The sequence below is a fragment of the Sciurus vulgaris genome (assembly GCF_902686455.1).
Source record: "Sciurus vulgaris genome assembly, chromosome: 2".
Lineage (NCBI taxonomy): Eukaryota > Metazoa > Chordata > Mammalia > Rodentia > Sciuridae > Sciurus > Sciurus vulgaris.
Window position 1 is genome coordinate 177910753 of NC_136462.1, and position 22677 is coordinate 177933429.

A 22677-nucleotide genomic window follows, 5' to 3' on the forward strand; every position below is an offset into this window, starting at 1 on the left:
CTGCGCGCCTGCGCGCCGCGGGTTGACGGAACCAAGCCCGCACCGCGTAGTGGGCGCCGCGTCCTCAGCCAGAGTCGCGTCTCGTTACGGCTCCGCCACCAGCCGGGGCTCGGGCCTGGGCCCGGGCCCCCGGGACATGGCCCTCCGGCGTGCGCAGGGCGACGGCCCCACCTCCAGCCGCTGGGTCGGCGGCTCTGAGAAGGCAGGTACGGAAGCCGACCGGGGCGTGGGGGAGCGGCCTCCGAGGACGGCCTGAGGGGCAGGGACCCTTCGGAGGAGCGGGCCGAGGGCGGGGTCGCGGCGCTGGGACTGGAAAGGGGCGGAGGGTCCGGGTCACGTCAGAGGAGAGAGGGCCTGGAGTTGGGGGGCCAGGCGAGCCGACGGAGGAAGAACCCTAGCGAGGAAGGTCCGGGGGCCGTGCGCGGCGGCCTCCGTACGCCGGGAGTGGAGAATGGGGACTCCGAGGGCCGAGGCCTTGGCCTCACCCCCGGCCTGCGGCGGCCGGGCCACGTCCGCAGGCTCGGGTGCCGCCTTCCTGGTCGTTGGGCAGGTTTCCCAAACTTCGCTCCGACCGACCGACTGAGGCGTACCTCCCGTCTGCCTGAATTCCGTGGGCTTGACCCTGAGGAAGCGTAGTTAGAGGTTCCTGGTGCGCTCGCAGAGTTGTGCGGGCGGCGCCGCTGCCCGATTCCAGAGCACTGGTGCTTCCAAAGGAAACCCTTGTCCGGGGGCAGCCGCTCCCGTTCCCCGGTCGACACACTCCGGGCAACCGCTCGTCTGCTTTCCGCTCCTAGTTCTCCTTTCACGTTATTTCATTGTGTGAAAAGCGACTCTTTGATACTGTTTCAGTCTAGAAAGTACTTTCTGTGGCATCAGGGTGTCGTTGCACCTATTCTTCAGTACACTTTCCATACAATAATTAGGTGATAGTTAAAATTATGAGTGTTTACCCTGTATCAAGGGAAATGATCCTTTTTTCCTCTGGGGAAGACCAAGGTAGCTATCCTCCTCTCCCCTCTTCTGTTGAGTGGTGCCAGTAAGAGAACAGCCCCATTAGTCAACGGATATATTTGGATGAAGCTCCTGGATCCACATCTTGTTTCTAGGGCTCATTTTCTGTTATCCCCCTTTTCTTTTGGTACTGGTTGGCAGTGAAGATCACTCTACATACGAGTTTTGTGGAGTCTTTGTCGTTGCAACACTTTACTGGCGTTTGTGTGACATCTATCCCCATGGCATAATAGTGTCCCAAGCAGCATGGGTTTTGTGACCTGTTTCAGTGCAGCTGAATAAAAGACTTTACCTCCTTCTGTACCCTTGACTTTGCTTCTTTGGATGAAAAAGAGAAATTTAGAGATAAGGGTTTTTTTTTTTTTTTTTGGGCAGGTCGGAGGGGGCATTCTTTTTTTTGGGGGGGGGGTTGTTTTTAATCATATTGAAGAATTGTTGGCAAAGTTACTAATGCTAGAAGCCTCCCTTTATAGAGGATGGTTTGATTAGTTTACTAGATTACCATTCTCCCTTGTTGGGGTAAAGCTTTGTTTTCTTTAAGTACCAGGACTCAAACCCGGTGCTCTTAACCACTGAGCTACATCCCCAGCCCTTTTTATTTATTTATTTGTTTGTTTATTTTGAGACAGGGTCTTGCTAAGTTGCTGGTTCTGAACTTGCAGTCTTCCTACCTGAGTTCCCCAAGTCCCTGGGATTACAGGCATGGACCCCCATGCCCAGCAAGCATCATTTGTTAATGCCTATTTTACATTTCGGGTAGTTAGTGAATCTCTTCTAATTTGGTTACTGTTTTTTAGAAACTAATTAGGACCCCAAAGACAGAAGCTACTGTGCTTTGTTTTTAATGGGAATTTCACCCAGAATAAGATAAGATTTCCCACTTCCATTGTCTATCTCCGGTACAGACATGAAGCCTGAGCATAAATTTTCAAGTTAATTTCTCTTGTCAATATACTAATTTCAAGTTAATTTAGCATGCGGATGCCTCTGTATAGGAGAATCTCCTCTCCCTCTCTCTCCCTCCCTCTCCTTTTCTCTTTCATTATGACTGAAACTAGCATTTTTTGAGCTTAGCTTCTGTTTAAAGACTAAAGTTTTATGGATATGGAGGCGTATACCAAATAATGAGTATGGAATTTTGCACTCTTGCATAAGCTTCTGTTATACAAGCGTGTATGTAGATCACTTACCAAATCCAAGTCACTAATTATTTTAGGGCTATGATTAAAACTCTGAGAGGATCCATAAGTGTGGTCATCTTTTGTCATGGCCCTTTCCCTCTATATGAAATTCCTTAAGTCAGGGGCTTTTGGAGATACATTTCTCTGAGGAGGCAGAAATCTATATCTGAGTTTTATAGTTAGTGTTGGGAGATGCTTAAGAGAGTAATGGGCTCAGCCATCTTTATCTGAACTGTTAGGAACTGCTACTTCAGTGGCCCTTATTTTAATAGAGAACAGACCAAAGGAGTGCCTGTATCATTTTTTCCCTTTGTTGAATGAATCGCTTTTCAGGCATGAGGAATTTATTTATAGCAGTCTCATATTTTACAGCCAACTGTAGGCAGTTCGTTTTGTTCCATCATGGTTATGATAGCCAAGTCCTCTACTACAGAAGAATTTGAAACATGTCAGCTTTGGAATATACAATACGCCTTTCTTATAAGTGAGGCAATAAATTGGAGAGCAGAGGATTCAGGGAGATTAGAATGACATCAGTGATACCTTCAGAAGAAATGTGGGCTTTGATGTCAAGCCAAGATGCAGCATGCTCAAGTCCAGAAATGTGTGTCCTACCCTAAAATCTATACATAAAACTTACCTTAACATAAAATAGATAGTAGGCATTCATTTCAGTCTTTTCTTGGCTATCCAAGAACAGCTCTGTGATTTTTTTTGCTTTCTGAGATAAAAACAATGTGTGTAAATTATTTGTTCAGTGACGACCCTGTGCTAGCTTTTTCTCCCTCATGTAATACAATAATTGACCTTTTTGCCCTGCTGTTTATACATCTCTAGTTCATCGAATTTTCTGTTTTCTCTCTATCTTTATCACAGTGAGAAAGTATACATTTGGTGTAATAAAATATCTGTGGGGATGGCACATGTAGGAGTGCCTTCCTTGTTTGCCACTAACATCTAACCACTGGAATGTTGGGGTAAGGAAGGCAGTCTTGGGGCTCAAACAGCAGCCACAGTCCACATTTGAGAAGCGTCCCAGGAGCTTTATTTATTATTATTATTATTATTATTATTATTATTATTATTATTATTTTGTATCAGGGGTTGAATCCAGGGGTGCTTAACCACTGAGCCACATCCCCAGTTAGTCTGTCTTCCTTTCTCTCTCTCTCTCTCTTTTCTCTCTCTCAATCTCTCTCTTTTCTCTCTTCTCTCTCTCTCTTCCTTTCCTCCCTCACCCTCTTTCCTCCCTCGCTACCTCCTTCCTTCCTTTTTTTCTGAGTCAGGGTCACACTAAGTTACTTAGGACCTCACAGAGTTGCTGAGGCTGGCTTTGAACTTGCAGTCCTCTGGTCTCAGCTTCTACAGTAACTGAGATTGCAGGTGTGCACCATCACACTGGTCCTCAGGAGTTTTAGGAACAGACCAGAATGCTGGATGTGGTGGCACACACCTGTAATCCCAGTGGCTTGGGAGGTCTGAGGCAGGAGATCACAAGTTCAAAGCCAGCCTCAGCAACTTAGTGAGACCCTGTCTCTAAATGAAATGTAAGGACTGGAGATGTGGCTCAGTGGTTAAGCACCTCTGGGTTTAATCCCCAGTACCACAAAAAAGAAAAGAAAAAGAAACAGACCACAGTGCAGAGTCTACAATTTAGAGTTCTGCAGTGAGCACAGTAACAATAGTATAGGAAAAGTATCAAATACTATAGGCCATTGCATATCTATTAAGCCAACAACTTGAGAGACTAAGGCAGGAGGATCCCAAATTTGAGCAACTTAGAAAGACTCTATCTCAAAATTAAATAAATTAATTAATTAAATAAATAAAAATGGCTGGAGATGCAGCTGAGTGGCAAAGCACCCCTGGGTTAAAAGTAAAAAATAAGAGAGTAAGAAATAAGTATTTCAGCTGGAGTTTTGGTTCAGAATTAGTTAACATTCTGACAGATTATTTGCCAGAACCTCACAGAAATCCAGCTGATTGCAGAGTGTTCTTCTCCCTGAGATACAAGCAGCACTTTTCCTTTCCTCTAGATTGCTGAATAGCCTACTTGGAAAGAGTGGGGGTGGAATATGTCTAAACAAACTGAGGAAATTTTCCCTACTCTTAACAAATGGAGCAATGCAGTTTCTAAATGTCAGCCTCCCTTCAGTTATACTCAGTATTGCCATGTAAGTGCTCTTAACTTGTGTGAAAAGTGTAAGAATACACAAGTTTAAAAAAATTTTTTTTTCTTCATTGGAAATTAATTAAATTCCTGCACTTATTTTTGCCTCAGCCTGTGTAGTCATATAAAAAGTTGTCTTGGTGCCTGGGGATGTGACTCAGTGATAAAGCCCTTGTCTAGCATGCTCAGGACCTTGGGTTCAATCCCCAGTACTGCCACCAAATAAAAAGTTTCTAAAATGTCTTCTTGGACTGGGGTGTAGCTCAGTAGTAGAGGGCTTCCCAGTATGCATGAAGCCCTGGGTCCCATGGGGAGAATGGGAGATTCATCCATTTCCTGTATGTCTGTGACCCCTCTGAAAACATTCAGCCTGGTCTTCCAAAGGAGGATGTACCTGTAGGGTGGTGACCAGACTTCCTGCAGGTTGAGTACAGCCTGGCCTTGATCAGCCTCACTTCCTGCAGTGCCCCTGCTTCTGCGTTCTTCATGTACCCAGCAGTGCTGCATCTCAGAACTCCTCTGTGTTTCCTGGACATGCTGTTGGTGTTTAGTTCATGTGACAAGGTCTTTGCACATACTCTTTCCTCTGCCAGGAACATTTTCCCTTCAACACACTATTCTATGTGACCAAGTTTTCAGAAAGCTACCAGACTATTCTTGGTGCAGCCTTTCCTCATTGTCTCAGAAGTAGTCATTCTTTCTGGGTTTCAGTAAACATCCATGGTGCTGTAATATCCTATGTGATAATTGTGTTCCTCCCTCCAGTGACATTCTAAAGGGCTGGGTGGGAGTCATACTCATCTATTTATTCAGTACAGTGCTTTAGTACAGGTGGACTGATGGATAGAAGGAAGGAGGAAAGGAGGGACACAAGGACAGACACACCTGAGCCAACAGCTTGACACACCTCATAATTGGGGACATGATTTTTCATGATTTCTGGGTAAATCAGCCATTTAGTTTAGCATCCAAACTGAGCCATTATTGTAGGCTGCAAGAGGAGTTTGCTGTGAACAGTTATGGCAAGACTGTAGGTATAAACCAGGAAGATCTCAGACAAATGATCACCCTCCTAGGTCACTAAGGAGAACAATAGTCTGGCCTGGATAACAGGTTACCTGGCAAAAAGTCACTTGTGTTATTTTACTGTCTGCAACTCCAGTGGCATGTGACTCCAGTCCTCTGTGTGGTTTATGTGGCACAGCTGTCATAGGTAGGGCTCAGGGCTCCTAGTACCAACTCCCATTTCTGATAATAATGTGCAGCTTTCTCACAGAAATAGTCTGTAGACTTTTGTCTTAGAATAGAACATTGCTGAGGAAAGCTGCTTAGTGCCCTTTCTGAAGTCTAACCTACCTTCCAGTGTTACCTTCTATCTTACGTTAACTCTGCAACCTTGTATCTAGAATTTACCCCATAATATTTTTTGATGAGTTTATTTGCTGTCCAAGAAAAAGGGCTCTATGTATCGAAACCTTCTATTCTCTACCCTACTAAATCATCTTTTTAAGGTTTGCTTCTCAGGTTGGCCTGACTTGTTACAATCACTTTTGAGTTCTTGACCTTCACTGTCTGCACACACTGTTTTGGAAGGGGAGTAATTTAGGGCACCACCTTGTAACATTTGATGTTGTCTCACTTTTCTTGTGTTTTGTTTCATTTTCTCAATGGTGGAGGCAACCAGAAAGAATCTAAATATACCCATCATCCATTTAACTTTCAGCTAGCTGTTCGAAAGTAGCTATTCCTTTGGATACAGTTGCACAGGCCCTTAATCCCAGCAACTCAGGAGGCTGTGATAGGAGGATTGGGAGTTCCAGTGAGAGGCTAAGTAATTTAGTACCTGTCTCAAAATGAAAAATAGCTGGGGTTGTGGCTCAGTGGTAGAGCACTTGCCTGGCATGCATGAGGCCCTGGGTTTGATCCTCAGCACCACATATAAATAAATAAAATAAAAACATCCATTGTCAACTAAAAAACATTAAAAAAAAAAAAAAAAAAAAAAGAAAGAAAAAAAAAAAGAAAAAGAAAAAAGGGCTGGGATGTAACCCGGTAGTAAAGCACCCTTGGATTAAATCTTCAGTACCAAAAAATAAATAAAATAGATAAAGTAAGTCATCTGCTTGAAAACTCTTGAGAGCCTGTGACCCCATTATTTTAAATAGAAGACTAATAATGACAGATATCAACCATAAATTTCCAACCTATTTCCTAAAATGTAATTTAAACACAATAAAATGCCTGTAAATAAGAGACTATCACATAAGAATGTAAGGTGCTTAAAACATTACTCTCTGATCCCCAATAATTTAATTGAGAAATGATTGCTTTGTATGCAATGTCATGCCTCTAACCTCCAACCACCAAGAAATCCTAGTACCCGTTGACAACTCTTACTTTTAAAACAATTTCCATATGATTCTGATGTTTCACCAGTTATATTTACTGGTATATGTAAAAACTGATTATATGTAGCTGGAGACTTTTCCATATGATTTTGTTAAAAAATGTAATATTGGGCTGGGGATATAGCTCAGTTGGTAGAGTGCTTGCCTAGCAGGCACAAGGCCCTGGTTTCAATCCCCAGCACCACCACCAAAAAAAAAAAAAAAAAAAAAAAGTAGTATTGAGCCTGGCACAGTAAAGCATGCCTGTAATCCTAGTGATTTGGGAGATTGAGGCAGAAGGATGGCAAGTTTTAGGCCAGCCTTGGTACCTTAGCAAGACCCTGTCTCAAAAATAAAAAGAACTATTGGTGCACTCCTGTAATCCCAGTGGCTCAGGAGGCTGAGACAGGAGGATCTTGAATTGAAAGCCAGCCTCAGCAACAGCGAGGCACTAAGCAATTCAGACCCTGTCTCTAAATAAAATACAAAAAAGGACTGGGGATGTGGCTCAGGGATTAAGCAACCCTGATTTCAATCCCTGGTACAAAAATAAAAATAAAAGGACTGGGAATGTGGCTCAGTGGTGGTAGAATGCTCCTGGGTTCAATCCTTAAGACCACAGAGCAACACAAATGTTTTGAGGCACTAGGCCAGGGCCACACCTTGAGCTACGTTCCCAGCCCTAGTATTGAGAAGGTGTTTGTTTGTTTGTTTATTAGTTTTTGAGGTGCTGGGAATTGAACCCAGGACCCTGTGCTTGCAAGGCAAGTGTTTGTTATTTAAAGGAGGAAAAGTTTATTTGGTGCTCACAGTTTTGAATGTCTGAATCTGTAGATGGCCAGCTTCATTGCTGGGCCTGAGGTGAGGCAGAACATCATGATGGGAAGGTTTTGGAGAAGGAAGACAACTTGGGACATGGCTACAATTGAGTTTTTGGGTTTTTTGGTTTTTTTGTTTTGTTTTTTTTTTTTCTTTAACTTCATTTTTTTTAACATGGTGCTGAGGATCGAACCCAGTGCCTCACATGTGCTAGGCAAGTGCTTTACTACTGAGCCGCAACTCCAGCCCCAAAGATTGGGTTTTGAATTACATTTTTCCTATATAAACAACAGGAGATTTTTCTTATATTGTGATATGTGTATTCTGTGAAGTTTGGGTATTGAGAAAGAATAGGAAAACACTGCCACTAACAGATAAGCCTGAATTTACTGAACATTTATTATAATTCTGATTCCTTGCTTGTTACTTACGTAGTGTATCTCAGTAGTATCTTATACATTATATGCTAAATAAATGTCCATAGGTTGATTTTTAAATCTCTGCTGTTTTAGAATGAGGAGGGTAACTAATATTTAGTAAATATCACCTGTGATCATTGCAACTGCCATGACAGAATGGTGTTAACCCTGAGAACCAGAGAGGTGAAGTATTCTGTGCAAGATATTTGAAGGGAAAAGTGGCAGAGCCAGATGTGAACCAAGATCTGTCTGATGTTAACGCACACTTTTTTTTTTTTTTACTACATCTTTCTTTTCTTTAAAGAAAGATGATCTGTACCTCTGATCCTTGATTCCAACCTGTAGAATAAATCATCTTCTAAAAAGTAGACAGTTTGCCACTCATGGTGTTACACACCTGTAATCCCAGCTACTGAGGAGGCTGAGGCAAGATGATTTCAAGTTTGGGGCAGCCTTAGCAATTTAGCAACACCCTATCTCCAAAAAGGGCTGGGAATATAGCTCAGTGGAGAGTACTTGCCTAGCATGCATGAAGCCCTGGGTTCAGTCCCCAATATCAAAAAAGAAATAAGCAATTTTAAACTCTTTTGTAATGAGTGCCCCTCCCACAGGATTAAAAACACTTGGCCTGAACTTTTTAGTGCCTCTATGAGACTTTATGCCAGCTAGCTAAGAGGAGATACCTGCCTTACCTCAAACCAAATAAGCAGATGAATCCCTAAGCAGAAAACTACACGTGCCGAATGTAGGCCTCACACTCCCCACGTGCACTTTTTTTTTTTTAATTTCAGACTTTAACGCCAAAAGGAAAAAGAAAGTGGCAGAGATATATCAGGCTCTGAACAGTGATCCCACCGACGTGGCTGCCCTCAGACGCATGGCTATCAGTGAAGGAGGTCTCCTGACTGATGAGATCAGACGAAAAGTGTGGCCCAAGCTCCTCAATGTCAATACAAATGACCCACCTCCTATATCAGGTAATGGTGTGAGGCCCTGGAGGGAGCTTGTCCAGGAGGCAGGGAGGAAATAATACTGGGATCCTCGATTTTTTTTTTTTTTTTTTCTCATTTTGAGTCAATCAAAAACATTTTAGGAAATCCTTGAGCCCTCTCTGAAATTAAGTTCAGACTGATAAGAAGAATCTTACCCAAAAATGAAATGAAGCCAGTCAAGGTCACACACATCTATAATTCCAGCTATTGGGGAGGCTGAGGCAGGAGGATCACAAATTGTAGGCCAGCCTGGGAAAGTTGGTGAGGCAGTCTCAAAACAAAGGGCTTAGGATATAATTCAGTGGTAAAGCACCCTTAGGTTGAACCCCTAGGACCAAAAAACAACAAAAAACGGTATTATCATATTCACACTCTCAGTTCTGGGATGAGAGTCTATCAGATTCCAGATTTCCCATGTCTCCTGATAAGATGGAATCTGTGTGTATAAATATTACATAGGGTCCTCTCATAGCTTTTGATTTGGTTTGCAAAGAAAATCTGTGCTTATTATAGCATGGGTTGTGAGTTAAGGGAAATGTACCTTTGTGTATATAACAGCAAAAAACTGCTTTGCTCTCAAACTATTGGGCTTACCAACTAACTGACCACAGATTCTGTCTCTTGTTTGCAGTATCTTAGTTTTAGAATTTCAGGGCTGAGAGGCATCAGGTTCATCTTTTATCTGAGTTTACTCCTTTCTGAACAGCTCAGGATGCCTGATTTTATAGATGTTGGAATTTTTTTTTCCATTGGTCTATGACTTCCACATTCATAATTCTATTCAGTCCTTTAAAGGTAACCTGAAAGGTGCATGTGGAAGGAAATATGATTTTACAGACATGGGCAGTTCCCTGGTGATGCTCAGTGGCAGCCTGCACAGGCCCAGGCCTCCTGACTTTTCTGGTGCTCTCTCCACTCCGCTGTGGACTATGTGTTCATGACTTGCATCAAACAGCGTGTGTTTAGCCAGATATGCTGGCATATGCCTGTAATCCCAGTGACTCAGGAAGCCGAGGCAGGAGGATCACGAGTTCAAGGACAGCCTCAGCAATTTAGCAAGGCCCTAAGCCACTTAATGAGACCCTAACTCTAAATAAAAAAATAAAAATGACTAGGAATGTAGCTCAGTGGTGAAACACCATAACCTTAAAAAATAAAAAATAAAAAAAATAAAAACCTGTTCCAGCATGCATTTGGAGCTGAAGTAGAGATTCCCTTCCAGATGTATCCTCTTCAGGAAAAAGCTGCATTGTATCCTTCAGGGCTTTGATGGCATTCCAGAATGTTTTGCTCCTTATCTGACTTCCCAGACATTCCTGCAATAACAAGTTCCTCTTCTTCCAATAGGGAAGGACCTACGGCAGATAAGCAAGGACTACCAACAAGTGTTGCTGGACGTCAGGCGGTCATTACGGCGGTTCCCTCCTGGTGAGAAGCTGTCTCTGGCCATCTTTGGAAGACTTTCTGCCCTGTTACACTTACCTCTTCTGTTGGTGCTTGCCAGTCCCAAGGACTTTCCGTCCCAGCCCCCAAAGACCTAACATGCAGGACCCTGCTTCTCAGGCATTTGGGTGCTTCCAGTCTGCTGAGTCATTCTTTTGATGACTGGGTCACTGTCAGGCCTTCCTTTGAAAGCCTGAACCTGACATAATTTCTCTTGGCGGAGATGGTAGTAAGAGAAGAAGAATTTTTTTTGGTCTTTGTTTTTCCTTCATGCCACAGAGAGGACTTGATAGAGATTGTTAGAGCCATCAGTCTGGTTTGCTTGAAATTGAGCGCTATAAGAACTGTTATATCATCCAATTAGATTTTTAAATAGTGATATCTTACAAATACATATATTGTGTCCCTTGGACTGGAGGGGAGGTTATTCCCTACATGTTCATAGAATCTAGTCTTAAAATTGCCTCCCGCTTCTCAGGAAGAAAGAGAGGAATCCTCGTTCTTTCCATTTCACAAGGAAGGAAACTGGGCAACGAACCTTATATATATGACCTATTTCTCTTCCTCCTATAACTCCAACTGGAAGTCCCCGAGGAGAGGAGAGCTGCTGAAGGGAGCTGGAGCTTCTGACCCTGTTTTTCACTCATCTGAAACCAAGCTCTGGCTTGGATTTGTCTGTTACGGGTCGTCTTTCCTGTTTGTATGTGCTCCCTAGAGAGGCCCTTATGACTCCCATGTAGCCAGTAGCCTTCCAACTTGGGGGTGGTTGATGTTGTTGTTGTTGTTGTTGTTGTTGTTTTCATTTTCCTGTACTGGGGATCGAACCCCGTGGCATTCTACCACTGAGCTGGTTCTCGCATGTTGCCAAGGCTGACCTTGAAACTTGTGATCCTCCTGCTTGAGGCTATCAAGTAGTTGGGATTACAGGTATGTTCCACTGTGCCCAGCTCTAACTTGGTTTGGTTTTGTTTTGTAATTACAGATTGACAGTATGCTTTTTTTTGATGTGGTGCTGAGGATGGAACCTAGTGCCTCACACGTGCTAGGCAAGCGCTCTACCGCTGAGACCAAGACCAAGCCTTCTAACTTGGTTTTGATAAGACTTGTGCCCATGATCCAGTTCCTTTTTCCTGTCCTTCTGGTCTAAATGAGACCTCACAGATGGATGGTTCCCCTTGCCTCCTCTAGTGCACTTTGTCCCTCAGAGCACTTTACTTCTCTTCCACTCGTGTCCCATCTGTCTGTGGGGCTCTTACAGGCTGAACTTCTGTTGTGGCTTCTCTTTCTTTTCCATTCATGTTCTGCTGGGCGTGGCTGACCACTCTTCACACTGGAAATTCAAATAGGATCTAGTTTTTACTCTTACTGCTTTCATATTTTACCTATCCATAGTTCTTGGTTTGTTTCATTTTATATTGTCTGTAGTTTGCCTTTTTCTGAGAAGGGTGGAGTAAATATAGGCATGTGGTGAGCTTTGCTGTCACCTTGCACCCTTCGTTCAGTGGGATCTGACCCTTGCATTAGCTGCTTTTTCTCGTATCTGTTTTTAACAGTGAAAGTTAAGCTACTAGTGTAGGAAAGCTGTGCTTAGTGAATTCTTCTAAAGCAGCTCATAGGGCTAAGGTTTGGCATTCTTTTCCCCCCATGGATGATGCTTTGTTTATAACTCAAACCGTGGGAATTCAAAATTAGCATCCTTGCCCGTGAATTTCTTACCCCTGACTTTGCCCTTGTGTTCCCCATTGTTCTGCCACACTTTGTCAGGGTGAGCAGCAGGCTGCTGTCCGGTTTTAGATGGAGTCTCTTACCCACAGTTTCACTTGGAAAGACCTTGTCCAGGGTCACAGTGTACAGAGCTGTCAGCATACGACTCTCAGCACATTTTTGCTTGTTTTTCATATGGCTTTATGGGGTTGGCTTAGGTACAGCTGTCCTCTGATCAGTAAAGAGCACATGCTTCCCACTGAGCTTTATCTTCAGTTCACAGACTAGCCAGAGTTAGACTTTCTGGAATGTTTTCAGCAGAACTAGATCAAAGATTATGATAGCTTTCTGACCACCACCTACTTCAGTTTCTTGGGCTGTGATGGTGGTCAGCACCCTCAGCTGAGCCTTGAGGGCTAGCTAGGTTCATCTCTTGCTCCTGAACTGCCTGAGAGATGCTGGACTCAAACTTGCCGGGCTTCTCACCTTTGGGCTTTAGTCTTGCCTTCTCACTAAGCACAGCTTTCTCCTTGCTGAATCCGGATTAGGGGGAGCAATGCAGCGTCCTGAACACTAACCACCAGAGAGTGAGGAGCTCACTGACCACTGCCTGTGCTGGCTTCCTCCTCTGAGAGAGCTCCAGAGACACGTGCCCCCATTTCTAATGCATTTTCAGGTGGAGATCAGTCCTTCCTGGAATATTGGTTTGGTTTACAGAGGGGAACATGCAACTTTTTCAATTTATAATTTATAATTTCATTCCAAAAAGTTGTAAAAGTAGGACAAAGAATTCCTCAGATACCTTTCACCCAGATTTCCTTGTGTGTTAACATTTTACCACATTTGCTTTATTAACTGTTTGCTGTTCTCTCCTTCTTTATACACAGAAATCAATTTTTTTCCCGAGCCATTAAAGAATACATTTGGATCCTAATTAGAAAAAGTTATACTCTGTGTATAATGTCAAAATACACCCTACTGTCATGTTATCCTTTTAAAAATTAATGTTAAAAAAAAAAGAGTACATTGCAAACCTATTTTACCCAACCTATTTCAGGATGTAGTTCTAAAATTAAGGTTCATCCAAAGTTTGTGACAACAGTGAAAAATACTGTTATCTAATCCAGTCTAATGAGATTTCACCATTTATCCTTTATAGGAAGAATAAACACAATTTACCCATTTCCCATTCAGCCATCTTATCTCTTCATTCTCTCTTTTTTTTTTTTTTTTTGGTACCAGAGATTGAACCCAGAGGCACTTTACCACTGAGCCACATTCCCAGCCCTTTTTTGTATTTTATTTATAGACAGGGTCTCATTAAATTGCTAGGGCCTTGCTAAGTTGCTGAGGCTGGCTTTGAACTTCTTTGAACTTGTGATCCTCCTGCCTCAGCCTCCCAAGCCACTGGGATCGCAGGTGTGTGCCACTGTGCCCAGCTTCTTCAGTCTCTTTTAATCTGTAGCAGTTCCTTTGTATTTTATGACAGCCTAGTTATTCTGTTCAGTTTTCCTTAATTTGGCTTTGCCTGGTGTTTCCTCATTATGAGATCAGGTTTATGCACCTGATAGGAGTCCCACCTGTGTGCCACAGAGCTCCTGTCAGTATATCATACCAAGAGGCACATGCCATCCCATCGTTCCTTGTGGAGGAGAGTAACTGATTTGGTTAAGTTGGTGTCTCCAGGTTCCCCCCTGTGAGGTGGAGCGTGTGGCTCTTTTCCATGTGCCAGCTGGTATCAACTTGATGGGTGTTACCAACTTGTTTGAAATCCTTTTTTTTTAAATTTATTTTTATTGTAAACAAATGGGATACATGTTGTTTCTGTTTGTACATGGAGTAACAGCATACCATTTGCATATTCATACATTTACATAGTGTAATGATGTTTGATTCATTCCGTTATTTTTTTCCTTCCCCCCCACCCCTCCCACCTCTCTTTTCCCTCTATATAGTCCCTCCTTTCTCCATGCTTGCCCCCCTCCCACCCCCCCATTACGTGTCATCATTCACTTATCAGTGAGATCATTCATTTTTTGGATTTTTGAGATTGGCTTATCTCACTTAACATGATATTCTCCAATTTTATCCATTTGCCTGCAAATGCCATACTTTTATTATTCTTTATAGCTGAGTAATATTCCATTGTATATATATACCACAGTTTCTTTATCCATTCATCAATTGAAGGGCATCTAGGTTGGTTCCACAGTCTGGCTATTGTGAATTGAGCAGCTATGAACATTGATGTGGCTGTATCTCTGTAGTATGCTGATTTTAAGTCCTTTGGGTATAGGCTGAGGAGTGGGATAGCTGGGTCAAATGGTGGTTCCATTCCAAGTTTTCTAAGGAATCTCCACACTGCTTTTCAGAGTGGCTGCACTAATTTGCAGTCCCACCAGCAATGTATGAGTGTACCTTTTTCCCCACATCCTCTCCAACACCTATTGTTGCTTGTGTTCTTGATAATCGCCATTCTAATTGGGATGAGGTGGAATCTTAGTGTAGTTTTGATTTGCATTTCTCTTATTACTAAAGATGGTGAACATTTTTTCATATGTTTGTTGGTTGCTTGTAGATCTTCTTCTGTGAAGTGTCTGTTCATATCCTTAGCCCATTTGTTGATTGGGTTATTTGTATTCTTGGTGTAGAGTTTTTTGAGTTCTTTATATATTCTGGAAATTAGTGCTCTATCTGAAGTATGAGTGGCAAAGATATTCTCCCACTCTGTAGGCTCTCTCTTCGCATTGCTGGTAGTTTCCTTTGCTGAGAGAAAGCTATTTAGTTTGAATCTATCCCAGTTATTGATTCTTGCTTTTATTTCTTGTGCTATGGGAGTCCTGTTAAGGAAGTCCGATCCTAAGCCAACAAGTTGAAGATTTGGACCTACTTTTTCTTCTATAAGATGCAGGGTCTCTGGTCTGATTTCAAGGTCCTTGATCCATTGTGAGTTGAGTTTTCTGCAGGGTGAGAGATTGGGATTTAGTTTCATTCTGTTGCATGTGGATTTCCAGTTTTCCCAGCACCATTTGTTGAAGAGGCTCTCTTTTCGCTATTGCATATTTTTGGCCCCTTTTTCTAGTATTAGAAAACTGTATTTATTTGGGTTTGTGTCCGTGTTCTCTATTCTGTACCATTGATCTACCTGTCTATTTTGGTGCCAATACCATGCCGTTTTTGTTACTATTGCTTTGTAGTATAGTTGAAATTCTGGTATTGCGATACCCCCTGTTTCATTCTTCCTGCTAAGGATTGCTTTAGCTATTCTTCTTATTCTTCCAGATGAATTTCATGATTGCTTGCTCTATTTCTGTGAGGTACGTCATTGGGATTTTAATTGGAATTGCATTGAATCTGTATAGCACTTTTGGTAGTATGGCCATTTTGACAATATTAATTCTGCCTATCCAAGAACATGGGAGATCTTTCCATCTTCTTTTATTGGACACTTTCTCTGAAAATCCTTTGCTGACCTTCTTCCTGATCTCCTTGTTAGCAGGCTGCTTGCTGTTTTCAAATGTACCTCCTCTCCACAGGCATGCCAGATGAACAGAGAGAGGGGCTCCAAGAAGAACTCATTGACATCATCCTCCTCATCTTGGAGCGCAATCCTCAGCTGCACTACTACCAGGGCTACCATGACATCGTGATCACATTTCTGCTGGTGGTAGGCGAGAGGCTGGCAACATCCCTGGTAGAGAAATTGTCTACCCACCACCTCAGGTACCTGTGCAGAGGGACATAAGAGGAGGGTGTCACTCCTTAAGTCCAGCCCCCTCAGGATAATTCCTTGGTCCTTTTTTTTTTTTTTTTTTTTTTCTTTTTTCCTTTGGGCCCTGGGGATTGAACCCAGGGTGCTTTCCCACTGAACCACATCTCAGCCCCCCTTGGTTCATTTTCTTTTCAGTGTTTTCAGTGGTCACCACCCACCAGCCATGCTCTAAATGTTTGATCTGACTAAGCTCATTGAACTGTCTTGCACTAGGGATTTCATGGATCCCACAATGGACAATACGAGGCACATTTTAAACTACCTGATGCCCATCATAGACCAGGTGAACCCAGAGCTCCATGACTTCATGCAGAGGTATGTGCTGCGGCCTTCATGTGTATACCACTCACACCTGACCTTCCTCGCTCCTGGCTTTTGTTTCTTCCCCAGTGCAGTGATCTTGTTCAGTTTTCTCATCATCTTAGGTTATTCCTTCTAGTCACCAGCAATCTGGATAATTCAGGTCTTTACATAGTCTTAGAGCCCTTTTTGGGGTTCTGGGCTCTGTAGGGGATACAAGGATGAGACAACCCATGGCTTGAGGAGTCTACATCTAGTACAGATTGGGGGTAACATTAGTTTGCCAACGTAGACTAGGATTTTTGCTCCAAGAGAAGTACAGGTACTAAGAGATTGAGATAAGAGGACAAGGTCCTCTGTGAGTGATTTTATTTCCCAAGTACCAAGGAGAAGAAAATTTTTTGCGCAGATATCACAGTAGTTAGGGTCCCCCCCTTTAAAGAGTGGCTATGTTTTAAGACCGTTCAGTGGATTCAACTCAACTGACAAATTGTTTTTAAGCCTAAGAATATGTGCCTGTGCCCTCAGAAAGAAAATCACAATATAGTTCTCTGAAAACACCTCCTCATTCCTCTAGTTGGCATCTCTTGAGCATTAGAAGAGTGATTGATGAAAGAAGGCAGTCAGCGTACTGTTCTGGTAGTAGCATCATGCTGCAGTTTAAAAACTTTGTACTTTTTTGAGGAGAAAATGCTAAGTGCTTGGGTGACTGAATTTTCCAAAAAGTCTATTTCCCAGATGCTTCTTTTTCACCAGCACTGAGGACAAAGAAGGTCCTGAGAGAGGGAAGGGGTGACCTAGCAAGGAACCTAACATTGGATTTCCTTTGCTCCTAGTGCTGAGGTGGGGACCATCTTTGCCCTCAGCTGGCTCATCACCTGGTTTGGGCACGTCCTGTCCGACTTCAGGCACGTTGTGCGGTTATATGATTTCTTCCTGGCCTGCCATCCGCTGATGCCCATTTACTTTGCAGCTGTGGTAGGTACCCACTGTGAGCAGCCCCCAGGTTCCCCGCAACCCACCCCAGCCTAACCAGCTTCCCTGAAGGGGGTCCGGTGACCATGAAAACATGCCAGAGATGGCACTTCCCAGGCATGTGTCCCTCACACTGTTCTGCATAGTATAAATGGGTGTGTGTGGTGAAAAAAGAAAATGCTAATCACACAAATTTCCATACTGTAAGACTTTGAGGAACCTTTGAAGTGCCAGTGTGCCTTGTGAATTGTCATTGCTCTGCTGACACCTCCTGGAACTATGTTCACCTGGCGAACATCAGGGATGCAGTCTGCACTGCAGCTGCCAAAGGAGAGATATGGCACTAGGCCACAGAAGTGAGGTGGCTGTGATATTTGGGGGCTGCACTTACTAGAGGGTGGTGCACACCTGTAACCCCAGGAAGGCAGGAGGCCAAGGCAGCAGGATCACCAGTGTGAGGCCTGTGGACAACTTACCAAGGCCCCATCTCAAAATAAAGTTAATTTTTTTTTTTTAAAAAAGGGATAGGGATGCATCTCACTGATAGAGCACCCCTGTTCAATCCCCAGTGTTGGGGGGTGGCAAGGGACATAGGCCTGAGTGGTGTGTAGAGGTGGGGACCCAGGAAGTTCTTCATAGGTCCCTTCAACAGCAGTCAGAAGGAAGATGTTTAAAGCGAGCAAGACCATTCCTTCTACAGTTTTGAACCGTTTCTTTGCTGGAGCTCCAAGAATCTCCTAGTAATCCCTCTCCTTTTCTTCTTAAAAGAATCTCCTTCATTTTTTTAAGACTCTTGAGGGACACTTGAGCAGACAGATGTGCCCAGAAGGACTTCCTCTAACTAGTCAGTCTTTCAGTCATGTGCTTCTGGCAGGCAGGCCCAGGCCAGTTGAACAGCACCAAAAGCCTTGTTCCTTCCTAGACAGATACAGGAGCTTGCCGAGCATTGGGGCTGAGCTCTGTCTCCCATTTACACACATCCCTGTAGAGAATGAAAGGCAGCTGGCCCAGGCCTGTGTGTCGGGTCTGTGACACAGTCTTACTTCCCACAGATTGTGTTGTATCGTGAGCAGGAAGTTCTGGACTGTGACTGTGATATGGCCTCGGTCCACCATCTGTTGTCCCAGATCCCTCAGGACCTGCCCTATGAGACGCTGATCAGTAGAGCAGGGGACCTCTTCGTTCAGTTTCCCCCTTCTGAACTTGCACGGGAGGCTGCCCAGCAGCAAGCAGAGAGGTAAGTGGAACAAGGCACTGGTGGGGCTGGGGTGCTTGTAAACAGGCAGAGGCGAGGGCCGACTGTCTGGTAGGGCAGGGCAGCGGCCAGAGCTGTTCCCGTGCCAGCAGAACCCCTAGACTTCCCGGGTCTGTATCCAAAAGAACTTTCTGGCTCTGCCCCCACCTGCCAGTGGAGCTGCCACTGCTCCTCTCCCTTTGTGCCACTCCTTGTTTCTGCCTCCTTCCTCTGCAGAACAGCAGCCTCCACCTTCAAAGACTTTGAGCTGGCGTCAGCCCAACAGAGGCCAGACATGGTGCTGCGGCAGCGGTTTCGGGGACTTCTGCGACCTGAGACTCGAACAAAGGATGTTCTGACCAAACCAAGGACCAACCGCTTTGTGAAACTGGCAGTGATGGGGCTGACAGTGGCCCTGGGAGCAGCTGCACTAGCGGTGGTAAAAAGTGCCCTGGAGTGGGCCCCGAAGTTTCAGCTGCAGCTGTTCCCCTGAAGCCCAACCACTTCCTCTCACAGTGCACCCAGTCTCTCCTTTTCCCAGAAGGACTGGGACAGTGGAGTTTCCTTGATTAAAAGGGTTTCTGTCGAGGGTGTTCTGTTCCTGCCACCCTCGCCTGCCTGTCCACGTTTGCCATGGCTTTGGAGGCCAGTTGCAGAGCCAGCCTGACCTGCAGTTTCTTCCATGGACCTGAGAGTGTCTCTGCCACCTCCCCTCATGTTGGAGGAAGTGGGTTCTTTTGTTCCTGGCATCCTGAGAACCTCAGGGGCTGGGCTTCCCTGGCTAGTGAAGGACCTCCCAGGTACCCAGTAGCAAGTAAGCTGGACCCAGAGTGCCCTCCCGCGGCTCCTGGTGGTTCTGTCCGCTTCAGGTGGACAAGGAAGGAGGGCTGCTGCTGAAGAAGCTGGGCCTTGGGATGAAGCAAGGCAGAGGACTCTAGCCAGGAGCCTTTTTCAAGAAAGCAGCTCCATTAGCTCGTGAAATCAGACAGACACGAACTAGGTTACTAGTTAAGTCCTCTATTTTCAGCCTAGAAATCACGTGGGTATTTCCAGTCCAGCAGGAGGGAGTATTAATTACCTAGACTGGTTTTGCCTGCCTTTTTATTTCTTCCTTGTTCTCTTCTACAAGCCACATGACATTACTTATAAAAGACACTTTTATTACTATTTTTAGAATTATATACTCCTAACACGTAAAGTACTTTCACTTTAAAAAGAAATGTTCCTTCATGGAAAAAATAGTTCTCATCAGAACGATGAGCTTCTACAACCCTGAAGTTTACTTTCTACTCAACTGCGTGACATTTCACTTCAGCCAGAGCTGCCATTTGTGAACACCCTGACCCACTCTGCTTCCTTCCTCCTCTCACGATCAGCCTTCCACTCCCAGCTAGGTGCCCACCCACTGCCTTGGCGTTGTCTTTGGGCATGGTACATCAGAACTCCTGGTCTCTGCCTAGTGGGAAATGTCATTGGAAACTTGCTGGTACCCAGAAAAGGACAAATCTTAGCTTGAAGAGCTCAGCAGGATGCGGAGCAGCCAGTCCCACCCCTGCTTGTTAGAGGGCCCCCCAGGCCTTGGGAAGAAGGGGATCACTGAGTCCTGGGCAGCTTTCCTGTGAGTGAAGCCAGGTTTGTACTTTAACTCGAGCTTGAAAAAAAAAAGTGCCTTTTGCTGCTTTAAAAATTGGAGTATGTTGGGTGAAGCAGCTGTGTACTTTTATTTTCCTGGTCTCTCTTGGCTGGTGATTTCATTAGCGAACATGCCAGAAGCACTCCACCTTCCCTACACGCCCACTGCGTGCAGTGGGGGCGGTCGGCATGCTGGAGAGGGTTCTGAGTGGTGCTGAGCACTTTAAACCCAAAATGTCTCAAAGTATGGGGGTCATTCACGGCAGGAGCCACATGGGGTGAATGTGGTGCAGATGGATTAATCTGGGTTCATTAGGACAAACAAAAATTCTTCCAGGATCCAGAGGCGACAAGATGGCAAATACTCCATCCTCTCCTGTGCCAAGTTTGTCCTCTTGTCATCTTTGAAAATGGCAACAGCCTCTGTGCCTCTAACCACAAGCACTCAAGCCTGCTTGTAAATCCAAAGATGGCAAGAGGTAGAGGAGCTGCGGACCACCCAAGGCCACTACTCCGGATCCCAGGAAGCAGGTGACGTTTGCCTGCGCTGTGGCCTCAGGAAGTTTGTGCTACAGCTCTGCTCACACCAGGATTCTCCCTTGCCCTTGAGGAGAAAGCATCTATTTACCTTCAGGTGACTTATTTATTCTGTAAAGAATATGTGTAAATATTTTGTACAGAGAGCCCTGTATGAAATAAACAGCCATATGTGGTTACTAATTACGTCTGTCCTTCATCCATGCCCTCCCAGACTAGACTGCCTTTGAGCTACACCCCCAGCCCGTCTTACTTTTGGGGGACAGGACCTCAAACTACAATCCTGCCTCAGCCTCCATGCCTGCCTCAGTAGAATTTCGATAACTGGAGAGTTGAAGGAAGGGCATGTGTGGTGTCAGAAGAGTTACTTGGTCTTTGTCCCAGGTTCCTGACTCAGGGTTCCTACGACCCTTGGAATTGCCAAGGAGTGGACAATACGAGAGTATCTTCTTATATTCCAAGAGCTAGGAATGTCCTTGGTCATTTTTAATGATGTCACCTTAATTATGCTAACCAGGTGACAAAGTGAGACCCCTAAATAGTCTCAGGATAGGGCTGGTCACCAGAAACACGAAGTAGATTGACCTAGGGGTGGGGAAGAGTTCCACGAAAAACCAAATGAGCTGTGAGCGGCCAGGCTGGTGAGTGCAGGGCTGTGCGGGGCTCATGGTGCACAACTGGGAGGACACGGAAGCCCCCACACCTCGTCCTGGTCACCTCCTCGCTAGCTGATCCTGCAGGTACTCTGGTAAACTTAAGTCCAGTGCTGCCCCATGACGTTATAAAGCCCAAGGGAGTGAAGTCATGGAATCCCCAAGTTTGTACCTGGCCAGGCAGAAGTGTGGGCATCAGGCACCCCGTCTGCCAGCATCTGAAGTGGAGGCAGCCTCTGGACTGAGCCCTTTAACTGCAGGGCCGGATGCTAACTCCAGACAGAAACCCCACACCACGTGCAAGGCCCCGGGGAGCAGGCAGGGCACAACAACAGCTGGCCAAGAGGCAGGGGCTGTGGGGCTGTGGGTCTGTGGAGAGGTGTCGCAGCCTGAAAGGGCACCTGCAGGCTGGGCTAGAGCAAGCTCTGCCTGGTCCTGCCCCAGGACTGGGGAGGCTACCCACTGCCCGCCATCAGCCACACCCAGTGCCCTGCACCCACACAGCAAGCCCAGGGCCTTTGACCCACCACATTCTCTATTGTCTGTTCATTGGGCCAGGGGTCAACTTTTTGGTCTGGGCATCCAGACGGGGTGGCAGTGCCTTTTCAGGGACATCCACACGCCCCAGCATCTGAAGCCTGGAGTCGAGCTTGAGCAGCACAGGCACCCCAGCCTGCCCTCATGGTCACATTTGTGGTACAGACTCTGCTTTGGGTATCAACTACCAGATCTCAATAGGGCATGGGACACAGATTGGAGGAGCAATGCACAGAATGGACACTCCCAGACCCTGCTTCCTTAACCTGACCAGCAGAGGGACACTAATGAATATTGCTGCATCAGTACTTAGCCATCTTGCCTGAGATGTTAAAATTAGGATAGACAACTGGGCACAGTGGCACATGCCTATCAGCCCAGCCACTCAGGAGGCTGAAGCAGGAGGATACCAAGTTTGAGGTCAACCTCAGCAACTGGGGATGAGGCTCAGTGGCAAAGTGCCCCTGGACTAAAATCCTCAGTACCAAAAAATAAAATTAGAATAGACAACCTTACCCCTCAATCACAGCTTTATCTGTTCTCTAAATACCTCTACTCCCCACCGCTGTATACCCACTGAGAGGTTAAGGGTGAACAGCAAGACTTCCCAACCAGGCCTACGGCAGAGCCTCAGCCTCCCTCCCCCAGGCTCCCCTAAGCCCTTCTCTGCAGACTCAGCACACTGCAGACTCCACCCATCTGAGATAACACTGGCCCATTGTGTCCTTGGGCACAGGGAAGCCAAGTCCAAGTCCGGTACAGGGATCCCAGAGCTGGGTCACAGCCTCCTCTTACCACTGAAAAGGGCTGACAGATTACCTTCTCGATGCCATTCCCAGAGGTCTCGGGGATCCTGCCTGTGTGGAGTCCTGGCCCATAACACTCCCTTTCAAAGACCTCACACGCATCCC

General features: G+C 45.2%; 1 protein-coding gene across 1 annotated transcript; it reads left to right on the forward strand.

Annotated features, from left to right (window-relative positions):
• The first annotated feature begins 6 nt into the window (after window positions 1–6).
• TBC1D20 (TBC1 domain family member 20) lies at window positions 7–20134 on the forward strand. The gene is made up of 8 exons (XM_079128305.1): window positions 7–206; window positions 8779–8964; window positions 10327–10407; window positions 15663–15849; window positions 16112–16213; window positions 17035–17176; window positions 18226–18410; window positions 18645–20134. The coding sequence occupies exons 1-8, from the start codon at window positions 137–139 to the stop codon at window positions 18898–18900; spliced, it is 1209 nt and encodes a 402-aa protein (XP_078984431.1). The 5' UTR covers window positions 7–136; the 3' UTR covers window positions 18901–20134.
• The last annotated feature ends 2543 nt before the right edge of the window (window positions 20135–22677 follow it).

Coding starts and splice junctions, on each gene's coding strand:
- TBC1D20 (XM_079128305.1), top strand. CDS start 137: ATGGCCCTCCGGCGTGCGCAGGGCGACGGCCCCACCTCCAGCCGCTGG. Junction 207..8,778: donor CGGCGGCTCTGAGAAGGCAG/GTACGGAAGCCG, acceptor TTTTAATTTCAG/ACTTTAACGCCAAAAGGAAA. Junction 10,408..15,662: donor ATTACGGCGGTTCCCTCCTG/GTGAGAAGCTGT, acceptor TCCTCTCCACAG/GCATGCCAGATGAACAGAGA.